The 25,536-nt window shown below is 44.0% G+C and overlaps 1 protein-coding gene across 9 annotated transcripts in view; it reads right to left on the bottom strand.

The window, feature by feature from the left end:
• The window catches only part of GRB7 (growth factor receptor bound protein 7), a 192,553-nt gene that overhangs the window by 25,283 nt on the left and 141,734 nt on the right, over positions 1-25,536 (bottom strand). For all 9 annotated transcript variants that reach the window (XM_073572584.1, XM_073572590.1, XM_073572587.1 and 6 more), the window contains 7 exons: positions 10,457-10,534; positions 10,041-10,178; positions 7,986-8,096; positions 6,175-6,273; positions 5,466-5,540; positions 2,892-3,008; positions 1,432-1,492 (listed from right to left, as the gene is read on the bottom strand). In XM_073572584.1, coding sequence (XP_073428685.1) covers positions 1,432-1,492; positions 2,892-3,008; positions 5,466-5,540; positions 6,175-6,273; positions 7,986-8,096; positions 10,041-10,178; positions 10,457-10,534 — 679 coding nt within the window. The remainder of the gene's footprint in view (positions 1-1,431; positions 1,493-2,891; positions 3,009-5,465; positions 5,541-6,174; positions 6,274-7,985; positions 8,097-10,040; positions 10,179-10,456; positions 10,535-25,536) is intronic.

Below are 25,536 nucleotides of genomic sequence, written 5' to 3'. Positions count from 1 at the left end.
TTGTAAGAATTGCATTGATCCGGCCGTCAGTGTATATGAAGTTGCTGCAAACAGTTTCAACCCAAGTCTGGCTATGTGTAATATCCATTGTTATGTCATATTACTACAGGATATGCTGAGACAAAAATTTTACAGAAAAATTACTTTTAAAGTATTTTACGGACTATAAGATGCACTTTTTTCCTCCAAAAATGTGGAGGAAAATGGGGGGTGCATCTTATAGTTTGGATGTTGAGAACTCCATGAAGATGTCCTACTCCCATGATTATGGTGTGTCGTGTTACAATGTACAGTAATCAGACCCATCTAGTCATTATTCCAGGTACACTAACAGCTTGGCGTTAAATTGATTTGGCCATGCAAATAATGGTACGGCCTTTTCTCCAAACTATCCCCAAGAGACATTTTTCAACACAACAGCGCCAGACCACGTATTGCTCATGCTACTCTGATTAGCATTATCTGATTTATGTTTGTAAGCAGTGCACGGCAGTGACATCATCTGCTGCATACAAGCCCAGGACAACCTGCCGGAAAACTAATTGCTCTCCGAAAGTGATGTCACTGCCATGCGCTGCTTACAAACATAAATCAGCTGCTGGCATCAGAACAGGACGCTGCAAGGGAGTGCAGGAAGGTAAGTGGAATGGTTTATTTTTTTATGTTTTTTCTGATGGGGGCCATGCATACCAGGATACGGATGGTGGCCATGCATACCAGGATGGAGTGGGGGGCCCTGCATACCAAACTAGGGATGAGGGGGCCATGCCTACCAGGATAGGGATGAGGGGGCCATGCATACCAGGATAGGGATGAGGGGGCCATGCATACCAGGATAGGGATGAGGGGGGCATGAATACAAGGATAGGGATGAGGATGCTATGCATACCAGGATGGGGCCATACATACAAGAATAGAGATGTGGAGGCTATGCATATAGGGGTAGGGATGAGGGGTCCATGCATATGGAGAATGGGGATGAGGGGACCATGCATACCAGGAGAGGGATGATGAGGCCATGCATACCAGGATAGGGATGAGAGGGGCATGCATACCAGGATGGAGATGAGGAGGCCATGCATACCTGGATAGGTATAAGGGGGCCATGCATGCTAGGATGGGGATGATGGGACCATGTATACAAGTATGAGGATGAGGGGACCATGTATACATGGATTGAGGATATATAAATATATATGTATATACCAGGATAGAGGATATTAGTACATAATTTAGCATGTTTTTGGCTTCAAATTTTTCTAATTTCCTTCTCTAAAGCCTAGGTGCACCTTATGGTCCAGTGCGTCTTATAGTCCAAAAAATATGGTACACTGACGGTGGAGAAATGCACATACAGTCCTTACAGTCATATACAAGTGCAGTTTTTACAATTTAATTTGTAATGGTGTATTCTCATCCTATTGAACAGACCTGCACTACTTGGCGTTGTCTGGCACGGTGTGGGTAGACTATACCGGTGAGTTGTTTTTTTCTGTAGGAGAGTAGAGAGCATTATGCATATATAATTTCATATGATAACACTTATTGTCAGAAAGGAACATAACAGAATTTGTATGATAATGGTATAAGGGATGATTTTATAGCTGCTCAAAGGCAACATAAAAATCTAATAAAAGATAAGATGCAAGATAAACACTATACAGAGATAGACTGTATATGATATTGGCAACTGACGATGAAATTAATCAGTCACTGCGGTTGGGGCATGCCATTTATTATTACTAATTGTGGTTGGGGTTGCTCTACTTGTTATCTCATTCATGCAGCCCAAAATGCGGACAGCATGAATCAGAGCCTGCACAATCGCAGCCAGGTATATCTTTCTACAAAATGCTGTGGCATTTCAAAGAAAGCATAGTTTAAAAATCCGTCTGGGGACCATAATCAAAGATAAGACTAGTCCAGTGCTGCAATTGGTTAGCTCTCCCCAGTGTCGTTTTAGGTGATTTACAAGTCTCACACTATGAGAGTGAGCATCAGCGGTGGGAAGAGTTGGCTGGTTGTAGCGCCAGACTACTATAGTCTACGGCTAGGATCCCATCTCCAGCCAGATCTTTAAAATATATATTCTCTGAACGCCCAGACTCTGATTCTTGATGACAGGTTCCCTTTAAGTTAAAGACACACTCTGAAATGCTATAGTATGTAAACATTGAATATAGGAAATTAGAACTGCATTACTGCTATAGAAATCATGTTAAAAAGTGAAGGTATTTAGCGCACAAATTGGCTAATTCATGACAGCCGAACAGCCAGCGTCAGGGCGTACCATTTTGTTGGCATCCTGAACCTAATATGCCTCTCTTGGACTAAAAGCCTACAATTATATGGGCAGGTAGAATAAAGCTTTATTTAAAAGGGCATTAGGCTGATAGGAGGAGCGCTAAGTCAGAGAGAGTGTACTACAAATATAAAAAACTGAACATCACTCTATGTAACTAACAAATTAAGGCTGCACTCTGAAATGCTATGGTATATACAGTAAGCATTGAATATATGAAATTGGACCTGGCTGTTGGGCTCACAAGAATTGGCCAATTTGTGCACCAAGTACCTTCATTTTTTTAATATGTTTTCTACAACAAAGCAGTTCCGATTTCTTATACTCAATGTTTTCATGCTATAGCGTGTCAGATTGCAGCTTTAATTTGTTAATTATATAGAGTGGCTCTCTTAGTTTGCACCTGTTCACACTTGTCTTTTTCTGTTTGGAAGTGCTGGCTAGTTTTTTTATGTTTGCAGGATCCCTTTTGAGCACATCCAGCTCACATCCTATTTTTATGTGATATTACCTTATATATTATTATATACCCAGGTATAGTCTTCTAATCTGCAGATATACATTCAGCATAATATATAATAATACCTACCCTCCAGGACTGGGCCTCTTCAAGAGCCACTGAAAGTGCTTCAAGAGGATTCTCTATTACTCGACCAGTACATCCCGAAAAATCCATGGGAACCAAAGTGCTATCAGATACACTGCGCTATGAAAAACAAAATAATTAGTGACAAGTTTTGATAGACTAAAAGGCTAAATATTAATATGGTAAAAGAAGGTTCAAAGAGGCTAAAAAAATGACTGCTTTCTTACTGAAACACCGCCAATTTTGTCTGTTGGGGTGTCTGATATTGCAACTCAAGAGTTTTTCAATTCAACAGTGGCCATGAGTTTATGGAAAAAAAATCAGCCTTGTTTTTCTTAAATTTTAAAAATGTTAAGTAATGTGAAAATGTGCATTTAATGTGCACTTGTCATATCAAAGAATGAAATACTCATTGTAATGCTGACAAAGCCATTGTGCCCCATTTAGTTAATGGCTTGTCATCTATTACTCAGCCTGGTAACAGGCCTCTTGCCCATCTGGCTGAAGACTAGAATTTGATGATATACATTATCTATGGCATATGTGCAAATTTGACCACAAACTTAAACACTTGTCCACAAAAAACTCCAACATGTGCCTCAATTGTAACTGTTCCCAACCTGCCCAGACCTGTGTCTCCTATGAATAAATACTGCTTGCCTGCCTGCCTTGATTCATACCTCTCTAAAAATCTCACTTTTAAAAATTCTACCAGGAAATTCTAATCATAAAGTGTACATTAATTTCCTTTAAAAACAGATTACTTTATTTAAATCCTTTTGTAAAAAAAACACCTAACCCAGAGTAGAAAGGTACATATACCATGAGATACAAAAACAATAATCGACCAAAATAGGCTGCCTGCCACAACCCTATTAGGTTATTGTAGGATTGTGGCAGGCAGGCTTTTTTGGTTGATTATTGTTTTTGTATCTCATGGTATATGTACCTTTCTACTCTGGGTTAGGTGTTTTTGCAAAAGGATTTAAATAAAGTAATCTGTTTTTAAAGGATACCTCTCTACAACCCACCTTGACATGGCAGCTTTGTCTGACTATAATAACGTTAGCTCTACTATACCGCTGATATGTCACTTCAGGTCAACTCTGGAGACTATTGATGGAATAGTGACCTGGGATGCCCTTGTGGAGATAAAGATAATCCCTCAGACTCTGCATCCTCCATTAACCTCTATCCAAATCCCATAAAAACCCTGTGGGTCCCCTTTGGTTCTTCACACTCTTCTTGTAATTAATTTATCATGATGTTCTATCTTTTTTCCATGTTGGTAGCCATTGTATTTAGAACTTTCAAGTTCCAATAAGAGCTTATCTTTGTAAACTATAAACATTTCTTATATCAGGTTTTATTTTGCATGACTATGAATGCCATAAGGGTGGTGTTCACATAGCTCAAAAAACATCAGCAATCCTTCACTATCGAAGTATCGGTATACAAAAACCTATTTTAAAGTTACACTAGAAATCTTGTCCCTCTCCAAAAAAAGGCAGATTTAGACCATTTACTGCTGAATCCTGTGTATTTGAGCTACGAACGAGCATGACAGTTACCATCTGAATTCAGGTGACTTTCGAAACGTTGTAGTTAGAACATTATTTATGCTGAACATCAGATCTACATTTATTCAATGGAAACCCAGCTGTACCCACAGATATTGGAAGAGAAATGATTGGTACTTTGGTTAGATTTGTGGTTCTTTAACATATGGCAATGTCATCCAAAAAACAAGCTTCACTATGTCCAGAAAACGGCCTTCTGAAATTCTTAATGTTTGACCAACTTTTAAAAGATTACCAATAACTTAATATTCCAAGCTAAAATAGATCTACATGAAAAGATGCAGGAATACCTTATGTTAAGGTTTAAGCTTAGGTACATGAAGATATATTTAATCCTCATACAGTAATTGTCCACTTGCTGATATACATCGTATTATAATATGTTCAATGATGTGAAGGAGACATATCTCTTGCATAAAATACATAACTTAATAAATCCAGTGGTTGCTGTGAGCTGTAAAATTGACATGAACTTATACTGTGTACTCTTGTGTATGACCAATATCTTTGTGGATCAATAAATTAGAGTTTGAGCTACGTGCACAGTAATAGAGTAATACTATGAGGCTTTACTACTGAACAGATGTGTAACCAGAAGCTGTTATTTGGGTATTTTACTTAGGCTCTAGGCACCTCATTATATTTTCCCTTCTCCTGCTTTATAATGATTGCTATCATGCCATGTGTGCCCAGTTATCAAGGTTATGATATCAGCAGATGAGTGGCCTGATTGTGTTGTAGGCAATGACCTGAGCAATTTTGTGTAGACCATAGCATGCTATGACGTTAAAGAGAAGCCAAAAAGCCTGCTATACAAATGGGTTATGGTGAACTTCATGGAGTACTGGGACAAGAGACAGCATGAGTTGAAGGGCCTAATTTGACTATTTATATGGGTATTATTATTTTCTCCATATATGTCCCTTCTCATATCTTGTGTTGTGACCGACTGTTTCATGCTAACAGAATTGCCATCACCAAGTTATTCCTATAATACCTGTTTTTTAAGGTCTGTCCAAGACTGTGGACTGCGCCTGGAGACCTGGTAGTTTTTATAGAGCTGTGCTCCATACTGCAAGAAAGAGAGAAAGATGGTGAAAATTATCTGGTTCCAGTCTAAAGACTTAACATAATCAAAATTCATTATTTATATGCAATAAAAAGGTCTGCAGAAATCTTGGTGAAAATCTACGAGACATGGATTCCTGCACAACACTAGATATGGCTTCAGGGAAAACATGACTTCCTAGACAACTTCCTGGAAAACCACAAGTTATGGCTACATGGACAATCACAAGTCATGAGTCATGACTTCCTTGACAACTACAGGACGTTGCTTCTTCGAAACCCACTGGACAGTTCTTCCTGGACAACCACAGGACACGACTTGCTGAAAAGTGACAGGACAGTTCAAATTGAACAACTGCATAGCTTCCTGAAAAATTAATGGATATAGGATCCTGGATAACTGCAGGACATGGCTCCCTGGATAAGCCACAAGACATTACTTCATGGACAATCACAGGGCAGGATGTTCTTGACAACTAAAACCACTTGGCAGTTCTTTCTGTACACCGTTAAGATGTGGTTCCTTGGAAAACCACAGAGCTTGGCTAACTGCACTACCAAAGGAATTTGCTTCATGTAAAACTACAAGAAATGGCCTCTTGGACAATCTTGGGATATACGGTAGCTTTTGGGTTCACCTTAAACAGACGGATAGCAGTAAGCCAGCAAGTACGAGACGGTTCGTCTTCACTGCACAAAATCTTCAGCCCCTTAGTGCCACTCCGCATCTTGTATGGCTGAAAGGATTCAGTAAAACATTGTTAGAACAGATATGGCCAAGATAAGACAAAGAGTTTGGAAATAAGGAAGCTGATATACAGTGGGGAAAAAAAGTATTTAGTCAGTCAGCAATAGTGCAAGTTCCACCACTTAAAAAGATGAGAGGCGTCTGTAATTTACATCATAGGTAGACCTCAACTATGGGAGACAAACTGAGAAAAAAAAAATCCAGAAAATCACATTGTCTGTTTTTTTTTTTTTCATTTTATTTGCATATTATGGTGGAAAATAAGTATTTGGTCAGAAACAAAATTTCATCTCAATACTTTGTGATATATCCTTTGTTGGCAATGACAGAGGTCAAACGTTTTCTGTAAGTCTTCACAAGGTTGCCACACACTGTTGTTGGTATGTTGGCCCATTCCTCCATGCAGATCTCCTCTAGAGCAGTGATGTTTTTGGCTTTTCGCTTGGCAACACGGACTATCAACTCCCTCCAAAGGTTTTCTATAGGGTTGAGATCTGGAGACTGGCTAGGCCACTCCAGGACCTTGAAATGCTTCTTACGAAGCCACTCCTTCGTTGCCCTGGCGGTGTGCTTTGGATCATTGTCATGTTGAAAGACCCAGCCACGTTTCATCTTCAATGCCCTTGCTGATGGAAGGAGGTTTGCACTCAAAATCTCACGATACATGGCCCCATTCATTCTTACATGTACCCGGATCAGTCGTCCTGGCCCCTTTGCAGAGAAACAGCCCCAAAGCATGATGTTTCCACCACCATGCTTTACAGTAGGTATGGTGTTTGATGGATGCAACTCAGTATTCTTTTTCCTCCAAACACGACAAGTTGTGTTTCTACCAAACAGTTCCAGTTTGGTTTCATCAGACCATAGGACATTCTCCCAAAACTCCTCTGGATCATCCAAATGCTCTCTAGCAAACTTCAGACGGGCCCGGACATGTACAGGCTTAAGCAGTGGGACACGTCTGGCACTGCAGGATCTGAGTCCATGGTGGCGTAGTGTGTTACTTATGGTAGGCCTTGTTACATTGGTCCCAGCTCTCTGCAGTTCATTTACTAGGTCCCCCCGCGTGGTTCTGGGATTTTTGCTCACCGTTCTTGTGATCATTCTGACCCCACAGGGTGGGATTTTGCGTGGAGCACCAGATCGAGGGAGATTATCAGTGGTCTTGTATGTCTTCCATTTTCTAATTATTGCTCCCACAGTTGATTTCTTCACTCCAAGCTGGTTGGCTATTGCAGATTCAGTCTTCCCAGCCTGGTGCAGGGCTACAATTTTTGTTTCTGGTGTCCTTTGACAGCTCTTTGGTCTTCACCATAGTGGAGTTTGGAGTCAGACTGTTTGAGGGTGTGCACAGGTGTCTTTTTATACTGATAACAAGTTTAAACAGGTGCCATTACTACAGGTAATGAGTGGAGGAAAGAGGAGACTCTTAAAGAAGTAGTTACAGGTCTGTGAGAGCCAGAAATCTTGATTGCTTGTTTCTGACCAAATACTTATTTTCCACCATAATATGCAAATAAAATGAAAAAAAAAAACAGACAATGTGATTTTCTGGATTTTTTTTTCTCAGTTTGTCTCCCATAGTTGAGGTCTACCTATGATGTAAATTACAGATGCCTCTTATCTTTTTAAGTGGTGGAACTTGCACTATTGCTGACTGACTAAATACTTTTTTTCCCCACTGTATGTCATAGCACTTACCTTCAGACAGAAACCAAATTCTGTAGGAGCACTATAGAGCTTCTTTCCTTGTGTCAGGCAATAGGCATTAGATTCATTCACATCAGCAAAATACTGTAAGTGGCGAGGGTCCTGAGAAGAGAGATAACAGCAACAATAGGAAGAATTATTTGAATACATGTATGGGCACAACACATCATTTTGAGTTTAACCCTTTGAGGACTAAGGCACATATTTGTCCCGTGGTTTTAAACTGAAACAAGTTTGATTTGTTAAATGTACGATCCTCAAAGGATTAAATGTATAGTATTATTGGTATCTCTTGGTTCAAGACTAATAACCTATGTTACTAACAAATGTACTACATACACCAACTTAACACTGAGGAAAGACACTTTTTTGGAACTTTGACAAAAAAAATGAGGACGGTATGAGGTGCCCCATACCGATCTTGTAAGACCCACTTCATACATAGGAATTTGGTGCATCAATTGTACTAGTATTTTTATACATATTGTAAAATCTATAAAACTTATCTGTTGTTATTGGGATACACCCCAAGGAAAAATCTGAAAAAGCCTGTAACAATTCATATGCCTATCTCCAAAGTATAGCAGCAGAATCAAGAGCAATGTCTCCAATCATCTTGCATATAAAATAGTGCACCCAGAGATGGTTGGTCTTTAAAGGGAATCTGTCACCCCTTTTTTGAGATATCATATAATGATATCATTCAATTGTGTGTCACATAAGGATTCTCTTAGTATTTTTGCTTCCCCCTGACCCCGCACCTTTCATGCATAAATACCTTTTTTATATCAGTTCAGATGTATGTAGACTGCCACGGTCCGGTCCGCTGGGCGGGGCTTATTCACCTGCTCCCCCCCTCCCTGTCTTGCTCTATGCATTTCTTCTTGTGTAGAGCAAGACAGGGAGGGGGGAGCAGGTGAATAAGCCCCGCCCAGCGGACCGGACCGTGGCAGTTTACATACATCTGAACCGATATAAAAAAGGTATTTATGCATGAAAGGTGCGGGGTCAGGGGGAAGCAAAAGTATTAAGAGAATCCTTATGTGACACACAATTGAATGATATCATTATATGATATCTCAAAAAAGGGGTGACAGATTCCCTTTAAGTTGGCCATTTACTTAACAATCATAGATAGGAATGTTCCTGGAAAAAAGATTATCATTAAAATGGTTGTCTAATAAAGACATTTATTAGGGGGTATACACATAATGCAGGCGCCTTCCATGTCTAAGGGCCTTCTTAGTCAGAGCAGAGACTTTATAGAGTAAAGGCCCTTTTACATTTAGCGATGCACCAGCGATCCGACCCGGTCAGGATCGCTGGTGCATCGCTAAATGATCGCTAGTGAGCTTTCACACAGAAAGATCTCACAGCGATGCAGCAGCGACGCAGCGCACGATACTCACCTTTCACACACAGTGATCCTGGCGTCCTCCCGCCCGCGTCCAGCGTCACTCGTCTCACACAGCAGGAAGCCCAGCAGGAAGCAGACGACGAGAAATGGAGCCGCGCGATCAGGGATGGACAGCGGGGGAGCCGATCGGAGGTAAGTATCACACATAGCGATATCGCTATAACGTCACAAAACCAGTGACGTTTAGCGATATTGCTAGCGATATCGCTATGTGTAAAACCCCTTTAAGTCCTACTCTGGTGGACTCTGTCCAGCCATGTCTTTGATTAGTTTGCATTGTCAAAGAGAGGCTAAATTTCCCCCGGCAGAGACAGTATGGTTGTTTTCCCTGGTGATGCCAGCTAATCACCAAAAGTTTTAGGAGCCATATGATCAGGCTATTCTTGAGTTAAACTTTGACTGCTGGCTCAACGAGAACACCCGCGATATAGCGCCCTATGTGTGGTCTTGAAGATTTTATACTTTCTCTTTTGCTCTCATTTTGGATGATTGGTAAAACCAAATTAGAGTTTACAGTTAAGTTGGCGATCAACACCCCAAGTAATGGTATCCATATTATTCACTATACACCACCAGATGTTATAATTACGGTAATTACTTTATATACAATGGATGCAAAGTTTAATTACCTTGGATGTCCCCTTTGAAGAGTAATAGAGGCCGGAGCGTCGAAGGAAAAAAAAGAAGCGTTTCCATACTTTTCGACCACTCTCCTTCATATGTAAGTAGCCTTGGATCTCGGGCCAGCTGCCTGAGTTGAGGAAGTTCTGTCAGGGAGAATAATCATCAGGTTTCAGCCAGGTTACATAAAGTGATCTTGGGTCTCTTTCCATTAGCAGTCCAGGCTTGCTTGAGTTGTCAAGTCTCTGTAATCCTAAACTGGCTGATGCTTGCTTCAGCCTTCTCTAAACTGTCCAGTCACTGTACAGAATGTCCAGGACACTGTCACGCTATTAGGAAGAGCTGCAAAATCCAGATTTTAAGCATCTGAGATGTCCTGGACATAGTAGGTCAATCTCCTCGTTTCTACTTCTTAATTACCCACCTGTATTAGCTCTGAGTGAGACAGTCCTTTGTGAGCTTCTAAATTACCAGCAATCATGTCCTCTGGGAATAAGGCATACTACGAGAGAAAATATAGGACAGCATTAATATCGATAGCAAGAACATATTCTCCTCTGGATATGAGATGGAAACAAAATTTTCAGCTCTCTCCTGAATTATTTTCTTCTAAAACTCTACACTATGTCACTGATTCATCATTAACTTTTGTCTGGTTTTGTGCCTTTTTTGTTGGGATCAATTCATTATTCTATTTGCGCCATTTTTTTTACATACATTTTATATGTGCTCGCCTGTTTTTTTGTTTTTTGTTTTGTGGATACAGTCTAGTAATTTCAGAATTTTTAGCCTGATTCATCTATTGAGACATTTTACAAAGTTTCAAAATCTGAAGAAACATCACTTCCATTCCAACTTGGTGTATATGTGAGTATACCAACATTTTGGCACAATTTTTGCAACATTTGGCACGAAACGTCACAAAACCAGTTCAAGAATGGAGAGAAGACCATTCTTTTTACTTTGCACTAAATTCATGAATCAGATGTGCAATTTTGATGAACTTGGCGTCAAACAATTAATACCACAAAACAGTAAAAGAAAGTTACGGTAAAAAAATGCAAATGATGAACCGCTGAGTGTATTTTTCTTGGACATAAAGCTAGACAACTGGGGTCTGATTCATTAAGGTGTTTAAACAGAATTCTGGAGTAAAACACCCTGAACTGAATCTTTCAGCAGGATCTCACCCCCCATCCCCAAACTATTTATATGTGCGTTTAGCTGTTTCAAAGACACATTCAGCAGTTCCTTTAAATGTCCAGACCATTCCTGTGTTACTAGGAATTCAGTAATTGAATTGATATGTCACTGAATCTGTAGATCTGAAGCCTCTACCATTCCACCTCTATTCTCCACCGCTGCCACCTCCTGTTTGACTGACAACTAGTGTTGAGCATTCCGATACCGCAAGTATCGGGTATCGGCCGATACTTGCTGTATCGGAATTCCGATACCGACTTCCGATATTTTTTCAATATCGGAATTCGGCATCGGAATCGGAAGTTCAAAGTTGATTGACAGCCTGACGTCATCATGATGCGCGGTGTGTGCGCATCATGATGCGCCGTCATTTCGGGCCTTCCGGGGGTCTCTGCCGGCCTGCCGGGGGGCTGTGTGGACTGCCCGGGGTCAGTACCGGCCTGCCGGGGGGCTGTGCCGGCCTGCCAGTGGTCTGTGCACCCTGTGGGGGTCTGTACCGGCCTGCCGGGGGGCTGTGCCGGCCTGCCGGTGGTCTGTGCACCCTGTGGGGGTCTGTACCGGCCTGCCGGGTGGCTGTGCCGGCCTGCCGGGGGGCTGTGCTGATGTCCGGGGGTCTGTGCAAGCATCGTCCGATGGGACTACAAGTCCCATCTGGCGATGCCTGCTACCATGACAGTGATTGACACATTAGCCAATGATGGGACAGTAGTAGTCCCATCATCCGGCTAATGTGTTAAATGTTAAAAAAAAACAAAAAAAAAAAAAAAACACTACATACATACTACATGCATGCTACATACATACTACATGCTACATACATATATACTACATACATACTACATACATACTACATGCATGCTACATACATACTACATGCATGCTACATACATACTACATACATACTACATACATACTACATGCATGCTACATGCATGCTACATACATACTACATGCATGCTACATGCATACCACATACATACCACATACATGCTACATGCATACCACATACATGCTACATACATACTACATATATACTACATGCATGCTACATACATGCTACATACATACCACATACATACTACATACATACTACATGCTACATACATACTACATATATACTACATGCATGCTACATACATACTACATATATACTACATGCATGCTACATACATACTACATATATACTACATGCATGCTACATACATACTGCATGCTACATGCATGCTACATACATACTACATACATACCACATATATACTACATACATACAATACATTCATACAATACATACATAGACATACAGTACATATAACATAGAGTAACATACTTACCAATACTTGTCACATTGTTCCCCGAAGCCATTGTCTTTTCCGGAATAAATATTAACATAACAAACCACAAAAATACTCACCCACGATCCGAAGCAGTCCACGAGTGTGTCCCACGACGATCTTGGGTAGAGAACTGCAGCATCAGATGATGCTGCCGTTCTCTACGGGCTGCAGGAATCCAATGACGGAAGGTAGGTATCCTTCCGCACTGTATTCCTCCGCCACTTAAAAAAAAAAAGTCCCTAGTCTCACTTTATGCCATTGCTGCGTGGGAAATTCCCACACAGCAATGGCATAAAGTGAGACTAGGGACTTTTTTTTTTTTTTAAGTGGCGGAGGAATACAGTGCGGAAGGATACCTACCTTCCGTCATTGGATTCCTGCAGCCCGTAGAGAACGGCAGCATCAGCTGATGCTGCAGTTCTCTACCCAAGATCGTCGTGGGACACACTCGTGGACTGCTTCGGATCGTGGGTGAGTATTTTTGTGGTTTGTTATGTTAATATTTATTCCGGAAAAGACAATGGCTTCGGGGAACAATGTGACAAGTATTGGTAAGTATGTTACTCTATGTTATATGTACTGTATGTCTATGTATGTATTGTATGAATGTATTGTATGTATGTAGTATATATGTGATATGTATGTAGCATGTAGTATGTATGTAGTATGTATGTATGTAGCATGCATGTAGTATATATGTAGTATGTATGTGGTATGTAGCATGTAGTATGTATGTAGCATGCATGTAGTATGTATGTAGTATATATGTAGTATGTATGTAGTATATATGTAGTATGTATGTAGTATGTATGTAGCATGCATGTAGCATGTAGTATGTATGTAGCATGCATGTAGTATATATGTAGTATGTATGTAGCATGTAGTATGTATGTAGTATGCATGTAGTATATATGTAGTATGTATGTAGCATGTAGTATGTATGTAGCATGCATGTAGTATATATGTAGTATGTAGTATGTATGTAGTATGCATGTAGTATATATGTAGTATGTATGTAGCATGTAGTATGTATGTAGCATGCATGTAGTATATATGTAGTATGTATGTAGCATGTAGTATGTATGTAGCATGCATGTAGTATATATGTAGTATGTATGTAGCATGTAGTATGTATGTAGCATGCATGTAGTATATATGTAGTATGTATGTAGCATGTAGTATGTATGTAGCATGCATGTAGTATATATGTAGTATGTAGTATGTATGTAGCATGCATGTAGTATGTATGTGGTATGTATGTAGCATGTAGTATGTATGTAGTATGTATGTAGCATGCAGTATGTATGTAGCATGCATGTAGTATGTATGTGGTATGTATGTAGCATGTAGTATGTATGTAGCATGCATGTAGTATATATGTGTTATGTATGTAGCATGTAGCATGCATGTAGTATGTATGTAGTATGTATGTGGTATGTATGTAGTATATATGTGGTATGTATGTAGCATGTAGTATGTATGTAGTATGTATGTAGCATGCAGTATGTATGTAGCATGCATGTAGTATATATGTAGTATGTATGTAGTATATATGTAGTATGTATGTTGCATGTAGTATTTATGTAGTATGAATGTAGCATGTATGTAGTATGCATGTTGTATGTATGTAGCATGTATGTAGCATGTCATTTTTTTTTTTTTTTTTTTTTACATTCAACACATTAGCCGGATGATGGGACTACTACTGTCCCATCATTGGCTAATGTGTCAATCACTGTCATGGTAGCAGGCATCGCCCGATGGGACTTGTAGTCCCATCGGACGATGCCTGCACAGACCCCCGAAGCCTGCACAGCCCCCCGGCAGGCCGGCACAGCCCCCCGGCAGGCCGGCACAGCCCCCCGGCAGGCCGGCACAGCCCCCCGGAGACTGCACAGACCACCGGCAGGCCGGCACAGCCCCCCGGCAGGCCGGCACAGCCCACCGGAGCCTGCACAGACCACCGGCAGGCCGGCACAGCCCCCCGGCAGGCCGGCACAGACCACCGGAGCCTGCACAGACCCCCTGGCAGGCCGGCACAGCCCCCCGAAAGGCCCGTACAGACCCCAGAGAGGCTGTACAAGGCAAAAACAGGGTTTTTCTTATTCCGATACCGGAAGTCCCATAGACTTGAATGGGACTTCCGGTATCGGAATCGGCGATACCGATACTTTTTTTTAAGATTGGCCGATCCATTCCGATCCGATACTTTGAAGTATCGGACGGTATCGCTCAACTCTACTGACAACACCTTTGCATGAAGTCACACAGCCTAGAGACTGCCACTCAAGCAGGAGGAGGCAGCGCTGGGCAGGGAATAGAACTGGAGTGACAAAGGTATCAGATCTTCAGCCACATTTGTATATCAATTCAAACGCTGACTTCTCAGTAATGGAGGAACAGACTGTCTAGGTAAAGGTATTGTTGGACTTGTATTGGAAAGAGCTACATGCACATACGAATAGTTTGGGGGTGAAATCCTGCTGAGAGATTCACTTTAAAAAATTGCTACTTTTTTTGCATCAAGAAGTTGTGCAATAATTTAGTGACTTTTGGTGTTTTTACACCAGACCTAGCCAACTTGGTCAAAATGGACAGAGCCGGGAACGGGCGTGGAGCAACTTGAATGCCGTCCATTGAGTTCATGATAAATTACACCACTTTAGTACTTTAGTCCCTGACTGGAGTACATCTTTTGTGGAAGCGCAGGTCACATGTAAGATACAAGGAGTTAATTAAGTGGCATGCAAAGCCAAATGGATTAGGCACATCTCACTCCAGTGGTCCGTTCATTATGACTAGCGTGCACTATGCCAGTTTTAATTAAACTGGCTCATGATCTATATAAAAGGTGAAATGCACTATAATAGTAACCTAAAGAGTTGAGCGAAACGGGTCGGCCATATTCAAAAGTCGGCGACTTTCGCTGAAGTCGGGTTTCATGAAACGAAACCTGACCATAGCGTGAGGTCAGCCACGAGGTCGGCGACCAGAGCGCCAAAGTCGCGTTTCAAAAGATGCTTCCAGCGCCCTTTTTCAGCCAATGATGGAGGCCGCACACTGTGGGCAACGCGATGACATAGGCATCGGTCACCACTATCTTTCAGAAGGGCATGCAAGTGATTGGCTGGCTTTGTGTGGCGTCACAGGGGCTATAAAAGGGCGTGCACACCGACCGCCATCTTACTTCTGCCGATCTTAGCATTAGGGAGAGGTTGCAGCTAGAGATGAGCGACTTTGTCTTTTTTCGGGTCAAACGAAATCGGCCGATTATCGTGAAAAGTCGAAGGCCGAAACCCAATGCAAGTCAATGGGGAACCAAGGTCGGCAGGGAGTGGAGGACAGGAAACACACCTACAGTGCCCATTTTAATGCCAAAAACATCAATTCTTATTACTTAAGCTTGTCAACCTTAATTTACTTTATAATAATAGTTAGACATTGAAAACTGGGGGTTATTTGGCTAAAGTAGTGGGGGGGTAGGGCTGGCTCCAAATTTTCGTGGGCCCTGGGTCAAAGAGTGTCGGCTCCTTTAACACATGCCACAATTCATGATCCTCTGATACGGCAGAGAAATAGTGGTATAGTACAATGAAAAATACTTCACTTCTTACATCACATGACTGATATCCATTTTAAATTTTCCAATAGCTCCAAAAACGGACAGTATATTACTCCATACAGTATTATGGCCACCGCATAGTGCACTATACAGAGTAATGAGGCCCATATATTTCTCCATACAGAATCATTGGTCCCATATAATGTTTGAAACAGTATATGATGAGCTCCACATAATGCTACAGTATATGTTGGTTCCCATGGATGAAGCTCCACTCTGTTATGGGCCCAAATAATGCTCCATGTATAATGGGCCTCATTTCTAATGCTCCAGTACATAATGGGCCCTGTAAATGCTGCTCCAGTGTCTCATGTCCACCTTTGGAATGCTCCAGTGTAAGCTGGGCCTCATATATCATTCTCCAGAGTATAGTGCTCCCCAAAAATAGCTGTCCCAACATTGAAAACAATTAAATAAGTCTCCTCGCTAGGGAATCCCTGAACTAGTCTGGACTCCTCGTCGTCCACATCTTCCATCTCACTGCACTTGGACTGTTTAGGCAGAGGGCGTACAGACGTGATGTCATAGCGCTCTCTGACCAGAATGTCACTGTCAGGAAACGCGGAAGACGTCACGGCGGTGGAGCAGGGAGAGGTAAGTATTTCAACTTTGCAAGTGCTGTGATCCTGAGCAAGCGGGGGGGGGGGCCCACTCATTGGCGATGGCACTGGCACAGGGCCCCTCATAGTATGGCGGTGTGTCTGACGGCGGGTGGGGTGGGAAGTCTGTGAAGGGAAGGGGAAGTGTGTGGATGTGAGAAGGGGAGCTGGAGGATGAGCAGAGTTAAGGCTCACTCCTAGCTGGAGTGCATGGTCGGGATTCCGGTCTTCGAGTTTGTAGGGACACTGACGGTCCTGCAGCAGAAACCGGAGGAAGTAGCAGCTGTAAATGCTCTGCTCCCAACTTAAGCTCGGAGGCCCCAGCAGCGACGTGTGTGAGCCAGAAGGAAAAGGCTATGGCTGCCTGCCATACGAGAAAGTTCCAAAAGAGAGTCAACAGGGGGAACTTCAGTGAACTCAGTACTGCGAGTACCTCAGATAAGCGCTAGAACGGAGGCCACACTACCTATCTGCAGAGAGAGAATTCCAAATTTGCTTCCAGGCTGACCAACTCCTTCTCCATCTGTACTCTGGGTCCTGGACGACACTTACCAAGTACAGGTAAAGGAACTGCACGACTGTGTCTGTCATCTTTCTCCTGCGCCTGGAGCACGGCTCTGCTACATCCTGCACTGCACACCATCTACCAACTCTTTCATCTGCTGTGTGACTACGGCCCTACCTGTGCAGGGCTTCTACATCTTAGCTGCACCACAATATCTGTCCCAGAGAAGCGACACTGCAGCGCGGGTCAATCTGATCAGAAACCACAGGTGGCGTCACGTATCATTCACCTATAAACGTTATTCACCCCACTGCATGGACGCCCAGGGCCACGGAACGGGTCATCACCACCAATGTGACACATCCCTCTGAGACACCGGCCCGGTACCGATTAACCCCATTGCCCTGGCTGGCCACCCACACTCCATGTCAAATTCATCTTGGACTGTGGAAATCACTATTTGACTTGATAACCCAGGCATGGTATGATAGAAAGAGCTACATGGACTAATGTGAAGTGTGGCCTGCTGCATCATTCACTTTTGGTGGGGGTGAAGGACACAAGGAAAGGGGTTCTTCCTGACCAGGAGCCAGCACTTGACGACTCAGTGCTTGCATTTTATGAAACTTCAGAAGAGGAGGGCATATTTGCTGGAGTCTGTTTCGGCAATGTAAGCCAAAACCAGTTCCTGATGCTCCAGCTTTAAAAGCGGTTAATCTACTCCCAGAAAAGGTAGCCTTCCAGGCGTTCCGGAGCCAGACCATGATGCAGGATCAACACCTCCTGCCTTATCTGCTATTGTGCTTTTGCCACTACCAACATATGCAACACCACCACCACCATCAGGACCAGCTGGCAACCCCCGCCCACTTCCATGGCGTCTTCCACCATACTTCCTCATTTTTGTGAAAATGTACCAAAAATAACACCAGCTATATGGTACTGTAAAACAAGGTAGAAGGTGTATCTACTATTGGTGAGAATTTGAATCTCACTATAGATTTGAGGACGCAGAACTATTGTCTCAGGCCCAGTAGAGATTACACCTCAATGTAACAGGCTGAAATTGGATGGTGTATGACAAGGTGGAGGGTGTATGTAGTATTGGTGAGAATTTGAATCTCACTAGAGATTTGAGGACGCTGAACTATTGTCTCAGGCCGAGTAGAGATTATACCTCAATGTAACAGGCTGAAATTGGATGGTGTATGACAAGGTGGAGGGTGTATATAGTATTGGTGAGAATTTGAATCTCACTACTTCTCCTCCCATATCGATGTTCTCCCTAACCGGTCATTCCCCTTTGACTATTGGGCCAGTAAACTTGACACCTGGCCTGAATTGGCACAGTATGCTTTACAGGAGCTCGCTTGCCCTGCTGCTAATGTGCTATCGGATAGAGTCTTCAGTGCTGCTGGATCAATCCTGACAGAAAAAGGGACCCGTCTGTCGACCCAAAATGTTGATGATCTAACCTTCATTAAAATGAACCATGCATGGGTTTCAAAGGATTTTGTCCCACCCTCCCCTGCTGACACGTAGGTTGCCAGAAAAATGGCTTGCTTTTGTCCTCCTCTTCCGCGGACTTCTCCAATTACTCCATTTGCAGCTGCTGAATGTCCAGCATCAACGTATGCCATTTTTTCCACCTCCCTAACTGGGCTGCCTCCCCCCACAGGGCCGGGGTCACCACCTGGCACACCCGCCGTCAGACACACCGGCGTACTATGAGGGGCCCTGTGCTAGTACCGCCGCCCACTAGTGGGCCCCCCCTGCTTGCTCAGGGCACCAGCATTTGCAATACTTACCTCTCCCTGCTCCACCACTGTGTAGTCTGGCCTGTTAAATACTTCACTGGGACTGCCAATACAAATTTGGTGAAATGATAGATGATGGGTAAGACGTTGCTATGTCCTGTCCTGCTGGGCTCTATCTTCAGATGATCAATGGCTTCCATTTGTTATGGTCGTCGACTCACAATGAGATGCAATGGTGGTTTATCATCAGCTTTCCGACTCACAGACGTGTGACATTCCTGCCCACATTTTTAAATGTGTCCTCTCATGCCAATCCAATAGAATTGCCTACAGTCTGTGGCTTGTGTCTTTTGCACTCCAAAGTTACCTGACAAATCATGATAGGCAGTGAGGACAATGTCTATATCTGTCACTGTGATCACAGTTTGATGGAGATGAGTAACGGTGATGGGTTCCACGGTACTGCGATACAGCAAACCTTTCTTCACAAGAACTGTTTTCGCTGTCTCCACAGACAAAGTAATTGAGGGTCAGCATCGCTTCTGAGAATTCTCCCGGGAGTTTTTACCATGATTAGTAATTCCAAAATTTCTGCAATCAGTCGACTTTCCGTCTGTACTTGTATCCATCTCGTTTCCTCTTGCGGAGAGTCTGGACTGTCTTTCTGAGACTGAAATATATATGAAGACTGAAAAATACCCCAACAGTGTAAACTGGTGTACACTTCGAATACATAACCCTTTTTCTACTTTTTAGATTCTTGTCTAATCCATACTGAGGCTGTGAGTGTCTTTGTCGGACTCCAGAAAAATACACGCAGATTTTTAATGTTTAAACTATGCTATATATACATGCTATCCAGTGATACTGTAGCCTTTCTCAACTTTCTACAGTCTTGTCGAATCCATACTGGGCCTGAGAACATCTGAGTCTGCCTCCTGATTAGAGATGAGCAGTGTTCGAGTCGACCTGTTAGCCAAGTTAAAATTCCAGCTGTTTTGGGCGGTGTTCGAGCCGTTCGTCGAACTCAAACACTTTGCTTAAAATTCGGCTGTTCGAGGTTCCGTTCGAGAACGGTTCGTTCACCAAAAGTGTAACTTCATTTTCACATTAATAATGGTTTTCAATGTTAATAGACTGTTTCATGGCATAGTAGCAGTGTGTGGTAGCAAGCGGTGTAGTACACCTGTCAAGGAGCTACACCGTGTGTGTTTCTAATTATTTTTTACCGCATCTTGTCCAGAAAATCCTTTTAGGCCTTATAGCACTGTCTGCTACTCAGCAGAGGAGCCCACCAGTGAACCAAGCTATGCCGCCTGTTTACGTAAGAACTGTGTGCTACTCAGCGTAGGAGCCCAGCTGTTAAGCAAGCTACAGCACCTGTGGTTTGGACACTTACTTTTTTCACATTCTTTCTGGAATGCCGGTTAGGCCTAAATCCGGAATTCCGGTTGACCTGCACTTACTGGGAAATCCTCGTTCGCGGGGAAGAATTGTAATCCCAGATCCCCATCACTAACAGGGTTCAGCAGGTTATCTGCACCTGTAAGCGACAAACGCTGGACCTTTCAGTGTAGCGCGCACGCAGCCCCGGACATGTAAGGGCATGACAGACCTGTTATTGATCGATCTCGCGTGCCAGAGCCTCGCGTGTCCCTCTAGTAAGCTTGACGCATACCGCGGGGGCATGCCGGAGTCTCGTTCGTTAACGAAAATAAGCTGACAAATCGCTAGCATAACTAAAAACGGACATCCACCACCACCCACAGAATCAACAAAGCTTGCAATATGTCAATCTTTTCTGTAGCTGGCATGGTTGAGGTTTCCCGGGTGGAGTCGAATTAAGCTGCAGGCTCCACTCCTGGTGGTGCCCTTCTAGATATTCCTTGAAGGTTCAGCTTTGCAACCATACTGCCCCCGGAAATCAAACACCTTGCCTTCATGGACGCTGTTCTGAGGTTTGTGGGAATAACGCCACCAGTGGGGTTAATGTCTGGAACCAGTGCTGATGACTGGCATTTCTGGGGTTAAAGGGGTTAAAGGTTGTGATCCCGGTGCAGGCTTACCTGCACACCTGGGGCTATGATTGTGGCCTCTCCCTGGTTCTGGGAGAGGCTTCTTATAGCCTCAGGATGCTCCCATCCCTGTCAGTTATACTCTTGCCCTTGGCATAGTGTGGCGACCCCTGATTGTGTTTTTGCTGTGTTCTGGTTGCTTGATAATCTGTGTATGACTCGGTCTGTTCTCTGGATATTGCTTTGGATTCTGCTTGGTACCTTCTATGTCTGTTTGGTTTTGACTGCTGCTTGGCCCTGACTATCCGCTCTGTCTCATCCTTGGTACGTTACGGCTATCTCTGTGTATGAACCCCGTTTTGCCTGACTCTGAGTAATTCTGTATAGTGTCTTTCCATCTCACTAAGCAGGACGCTAAGCCCCGCCCCCTTGCAGTCACATGACCTTAGGTCCCGTGTCTGCTTGCTAAACTTCAGCATCCACAGGGCCTGTGCATCGGTACTTTCTGGCTGTACCTGACCCTGGTACCCCTACAGTGCGGGTGAGTCCCTGCTCAGCAGAGGCTGCACGCCGGCACTGACAGGATCCTGACACTCAGGACACGCGCACTGGCTCAGTGAGCAAGTACAGTGCGGTGTTCCTGACATTATAACTGACCATTCAGTTGTTTTTTTTTTTCCTTCTGCTGGGAAATATGGATCCCATACAATCTCTTGCTGAGCAAATGAAAAATCTGAGTCAGATGTTTCAGGGTTTATCTCTGGAGCAGCAAGCTCTGGCTCGTTCTCAGCAGCAGGTTTCTGAGACAGTGCGGGGGGCTTTAACTGCTGGGTCTCTGGGGGCTGGGGCGAGTGATGTTGTTTTGGTGTCCCCAGAACCACCTATTAAACTGCCTGATTTTTTTTCTGGGAACAAAAAGTAGTTCAGGGTCTTCATGGAGGGGTGCAAACTCTTCTTTAGTTTGAGGCCACGTTCCTCTGGGGACGAAAGTCAGAAGGTAGGGGTCATTATGTCTCTGTTAAGAGGGTCCCCACAAGCTTGGGCTTTCTCCCTTCCTCCCATTGCCCCTGAGAGAGTGTCTGTGAATGCGTTTTTTGAGGCCCTCGGGCACATATATGATGAGCCGGACCGAGTGCGATTGGCAGAGGACATGGTGATGAGTGTCTGTCAGGGGAAACACTCGGCTGAGTGGTTTTGCACAGAATTCTGCCGCTGGGCCACAGAGGTCTCTTGGGACGATGCCGCACTCCGAGGACTCTTTCGCAGAGGCTTGTCCGAGCGGTTACAGGATGCCTTGGCATTACATCCCCCACCTAACTCTCTCGAGGACGCCATGACCCAGGCCGTCCGGATGGACCGCAGGCTGCGGGCCAGGGGGGTGATGCAGGCGGAGACTCCATTGTTCCCTAGTGGAAAAGAGACTGTTTCTGTACCCATGGACGTAGGGGCTCTCTCCCTAAAGGAAAAGGAGAGACAATGCCGTAGAGAAAAGCAGTTATGCTTCTACTGTGGTAAAATGGGACACTGGAAAAGGGAGTGTCCTGATTGTCCATCCTCAACCCGGTCGACGGGAAACGACTAGGTCTGGGTAGTCAGCGGGGAGACTACTCAGACCCTCAGGTACCCTTTTCCTCGTTTTCTAAGGTGTTGCTTCACGTGGAACTGTTAGTGGACGATTGTTGTTTTCCCTCTACAGCTTTCGTGGACTGCGGATCATCCATCAATCCCATTCACTCCCAATTGGTCACACGCTGTAAGATAGGGACAGTTAGACTTAAGGTTCCGATCAAAGTGGTGGCCATTGACTCCTCCCCCTCACTAAAGAGGGAATTCTCTTTATGTCTGACTTGTTTTCACTCAAAGTGGGCGATACCCATGTGGAAAAATTAAGTTGTTTGGTTCTGGACAATCTACCAGCAGGATTGGTGTTGGGCATGCCCTGGTTACAACGCCATAACCCAGTCATTAACTGGAAAACGGGGGAGATTGTTCATTGGGGGTTTAATGATTCGATGTTATGTGATAAGTCTGCACTATTGGTTGAACCTGTTAAATCTGTATCTGTGTCATCTGTCGAGCTGGAAGGTATTCCGGAGTACCTGAAAGAATTCGAAGATGTGTTCTCTGAAAGCGAAGCTGAGACGTTGCCGCCACATAGACCCTTTGACTGCGCTATTGAGTTAGTCCCGGGGGTAAATTGCCTAAAGCCCATCTGTTTAATTTATCTGGCCCTGAGCGCTTGACCATGAAAGATTACATTGCTCAGAGTCTTCGCAAAGGACACATACGTCCCTCAGTCTCACCTGTGGCGGCAGGGTTTTTTTTTGTTAAGAAAAAAGATGGTGGTTTACGTCCCTGCCTCGATTTTCGTGAGCTGAACAAGATTACTGTACGAAATACGTACCCCCTTCCCTTGATTCCCCATTTGTGTAACCAACTTTCAAGGGCAAAATGGTTCTCCAAACTGGATCTTCGGGGGGCATATAATTTGATAAGGGTCCGGGAGGGGGATGAATGGAAAACCGCGTTCCTCACGACCGAGGGACTGTTTGAAAATTTAGTCATGCCGTTTGGTCTTACCAATGCCCCAGCCATATTTCAGAATTTCATCAACGTGGTATTCTCGGATCTCATTGGTCGTTTTGTTGTCATTTACTTAGACGATATTCTGATATACTCACACGACAGTCAATCTCATCTGAATCATGTACGGACCGTTCTCCAAAGACTGAGGGAAAATCATCTGTATGCCAAATTGGAGAAATGTGTGTTTTTTGTTCAAGAATTGTCTTCTTTGGGATTAATTGTGTCCTGTGAGGGTTTTCGCATGGACCCCAAGAAGGTGCAGGCCATTGCGGATTGGGTGCAACCCCGAGACCTTAAGGGTCTTCAGCGCTTCTTGGGGTTCGCCAATTATTACCGCAAATTTATTCGGGGGTTTTCACAGGTGGTCAAACCACTCACAGATCTTACTTGTAAAGGTGCGGATGTGAGAAACTGGTCCTCGCTCGCAAAAGAGGCCTTTGCGACCCTGAAAAGAAGCTTTATGTCTGCTCCTGTGTTAGTACAGCCAGATCTGTCCAAACCATTCGTCGTGGAAGTGGATGCCTCTGAGGTGGGGGTGGGGGCGGTATTGTCCCAAGGGCCTGCCACTCTAACCAACCTCAGGCCATGTTCTTTCTTTTCCAAGAAGTTCTCTGCTGCAGAAAGAAATTATGATGTAGGCAATAGAGAGCTTCTTGCGGTCAAATTAGCGTTTGAAGAATGGAGGCACTTTTTGGAGGGGGCCAGTCACCCGGTTACGGTGATCACGGATCACAAAAATTTGTCATACATTGAGTCTGCTAAAAGACTAACGCCCAGACAGGCCCGTTGGTCACTTTTTTTTCCCGTTTTCAGTTTACGATTACATTTCGTCCAGGGTCTAAGAATGTCAAGGCTGACGCCTTATCGCGCAGTTTTCAGCCGGTGTCGCTCCCTGAGCCACCGTCCTCCATTCTTCACCCTGGGGTTGTGATAGCAGAGGTCTCATCTGAAATGGAACGGGAGATTCAGGGGGCCTAGTCGCGGGCCCCGGCGGCCAAGCCGGAGGGGAAGTTGTTTGTCCCAGAGCAACTTCACCTGAAACTCTTGCAGGAGTTCCATGAATCCAAGCTGAGTGCTCACCCTGGTATTTCAGCCACACGTCTGGCGGTGGCTAGGATCTTTTGGTGGCCTACCCTTGGTTCGGACATAAAAAAATTCATTGCTGGTTGTGGGGTCTATGCTCATTCTAAAAGCTCTCATAGCCGGCCGGCAAGGGAGCTGATGCCCTTGGCAGTGCCCGAAAGACCATGGACTCACTTATCCATGGATTTTGTTACCAATCTCCCTCCATCTAAGGGTAATACAGTGGTATGGGTAGTGGTGGACAGGTTTTCTAAGCAGGCTCATTTTGTACCACTGTCCGCACTACCGTCAGCTGAGACGTTGTCCAGGTTGTTTGTGCAGCATGCGATCCGGTTGCATGGGGTACCCCCGAATGTGGTGTCTGATCGTGGTGTGCAGTTTGTGGCTAAATTTTGGCATGCTTTCTGAAAAAATTAGGGATATCTCTGTCCTTTTTGTCTGCATACCATCCTGAGAGCAATGGTCAGACGGAGCACACTAACCAGTCCCTGGAACAGATCCTCAGGTGTCTAACCTCTGCTAGACAGAATGACTGGAGTGATGCACTGCTGTTGGCTGAATTTGCCTTCAATAGTCGGGTGAGTCAATCCACGGGTATGACTCCTTTTTTGATCAATTATGGGTTCAGTCCTCATTTTGGTGAGTTTTCTCGTCTGGACTCAGGGTGTCCCGAGGCTGAGGGCTCTGTTCAGCGATTACAGAATACGTTGGGCAGAAGTTCAGCGGAGTATATCTAGGTCTCAGGGCAGGTATAAGTTTTTCGCGGACAGGAAACGAACACTAGGGCCCATGTTTCAGGT

Source organism: Dendrobates tinctorius, unplaced genomic scaffold, assembly GCF_039654945.1.
Source record: "Dendrobates tinctorius isolate UK_male_01 unplaced genomic scaffold, ASM3965494v1 ptg000032l, whole genome shotgun sequence".
Classification (NCBI taxonomy): Eukaryota; Metazoa; Chordata; class Amphibia; order Anura; family Dendrobatidae; genus Dendrobates; species Dendrobates tinctorius.
This window is presented reverse-complemented; position numbering and strand designations above follow the sequence as displayed.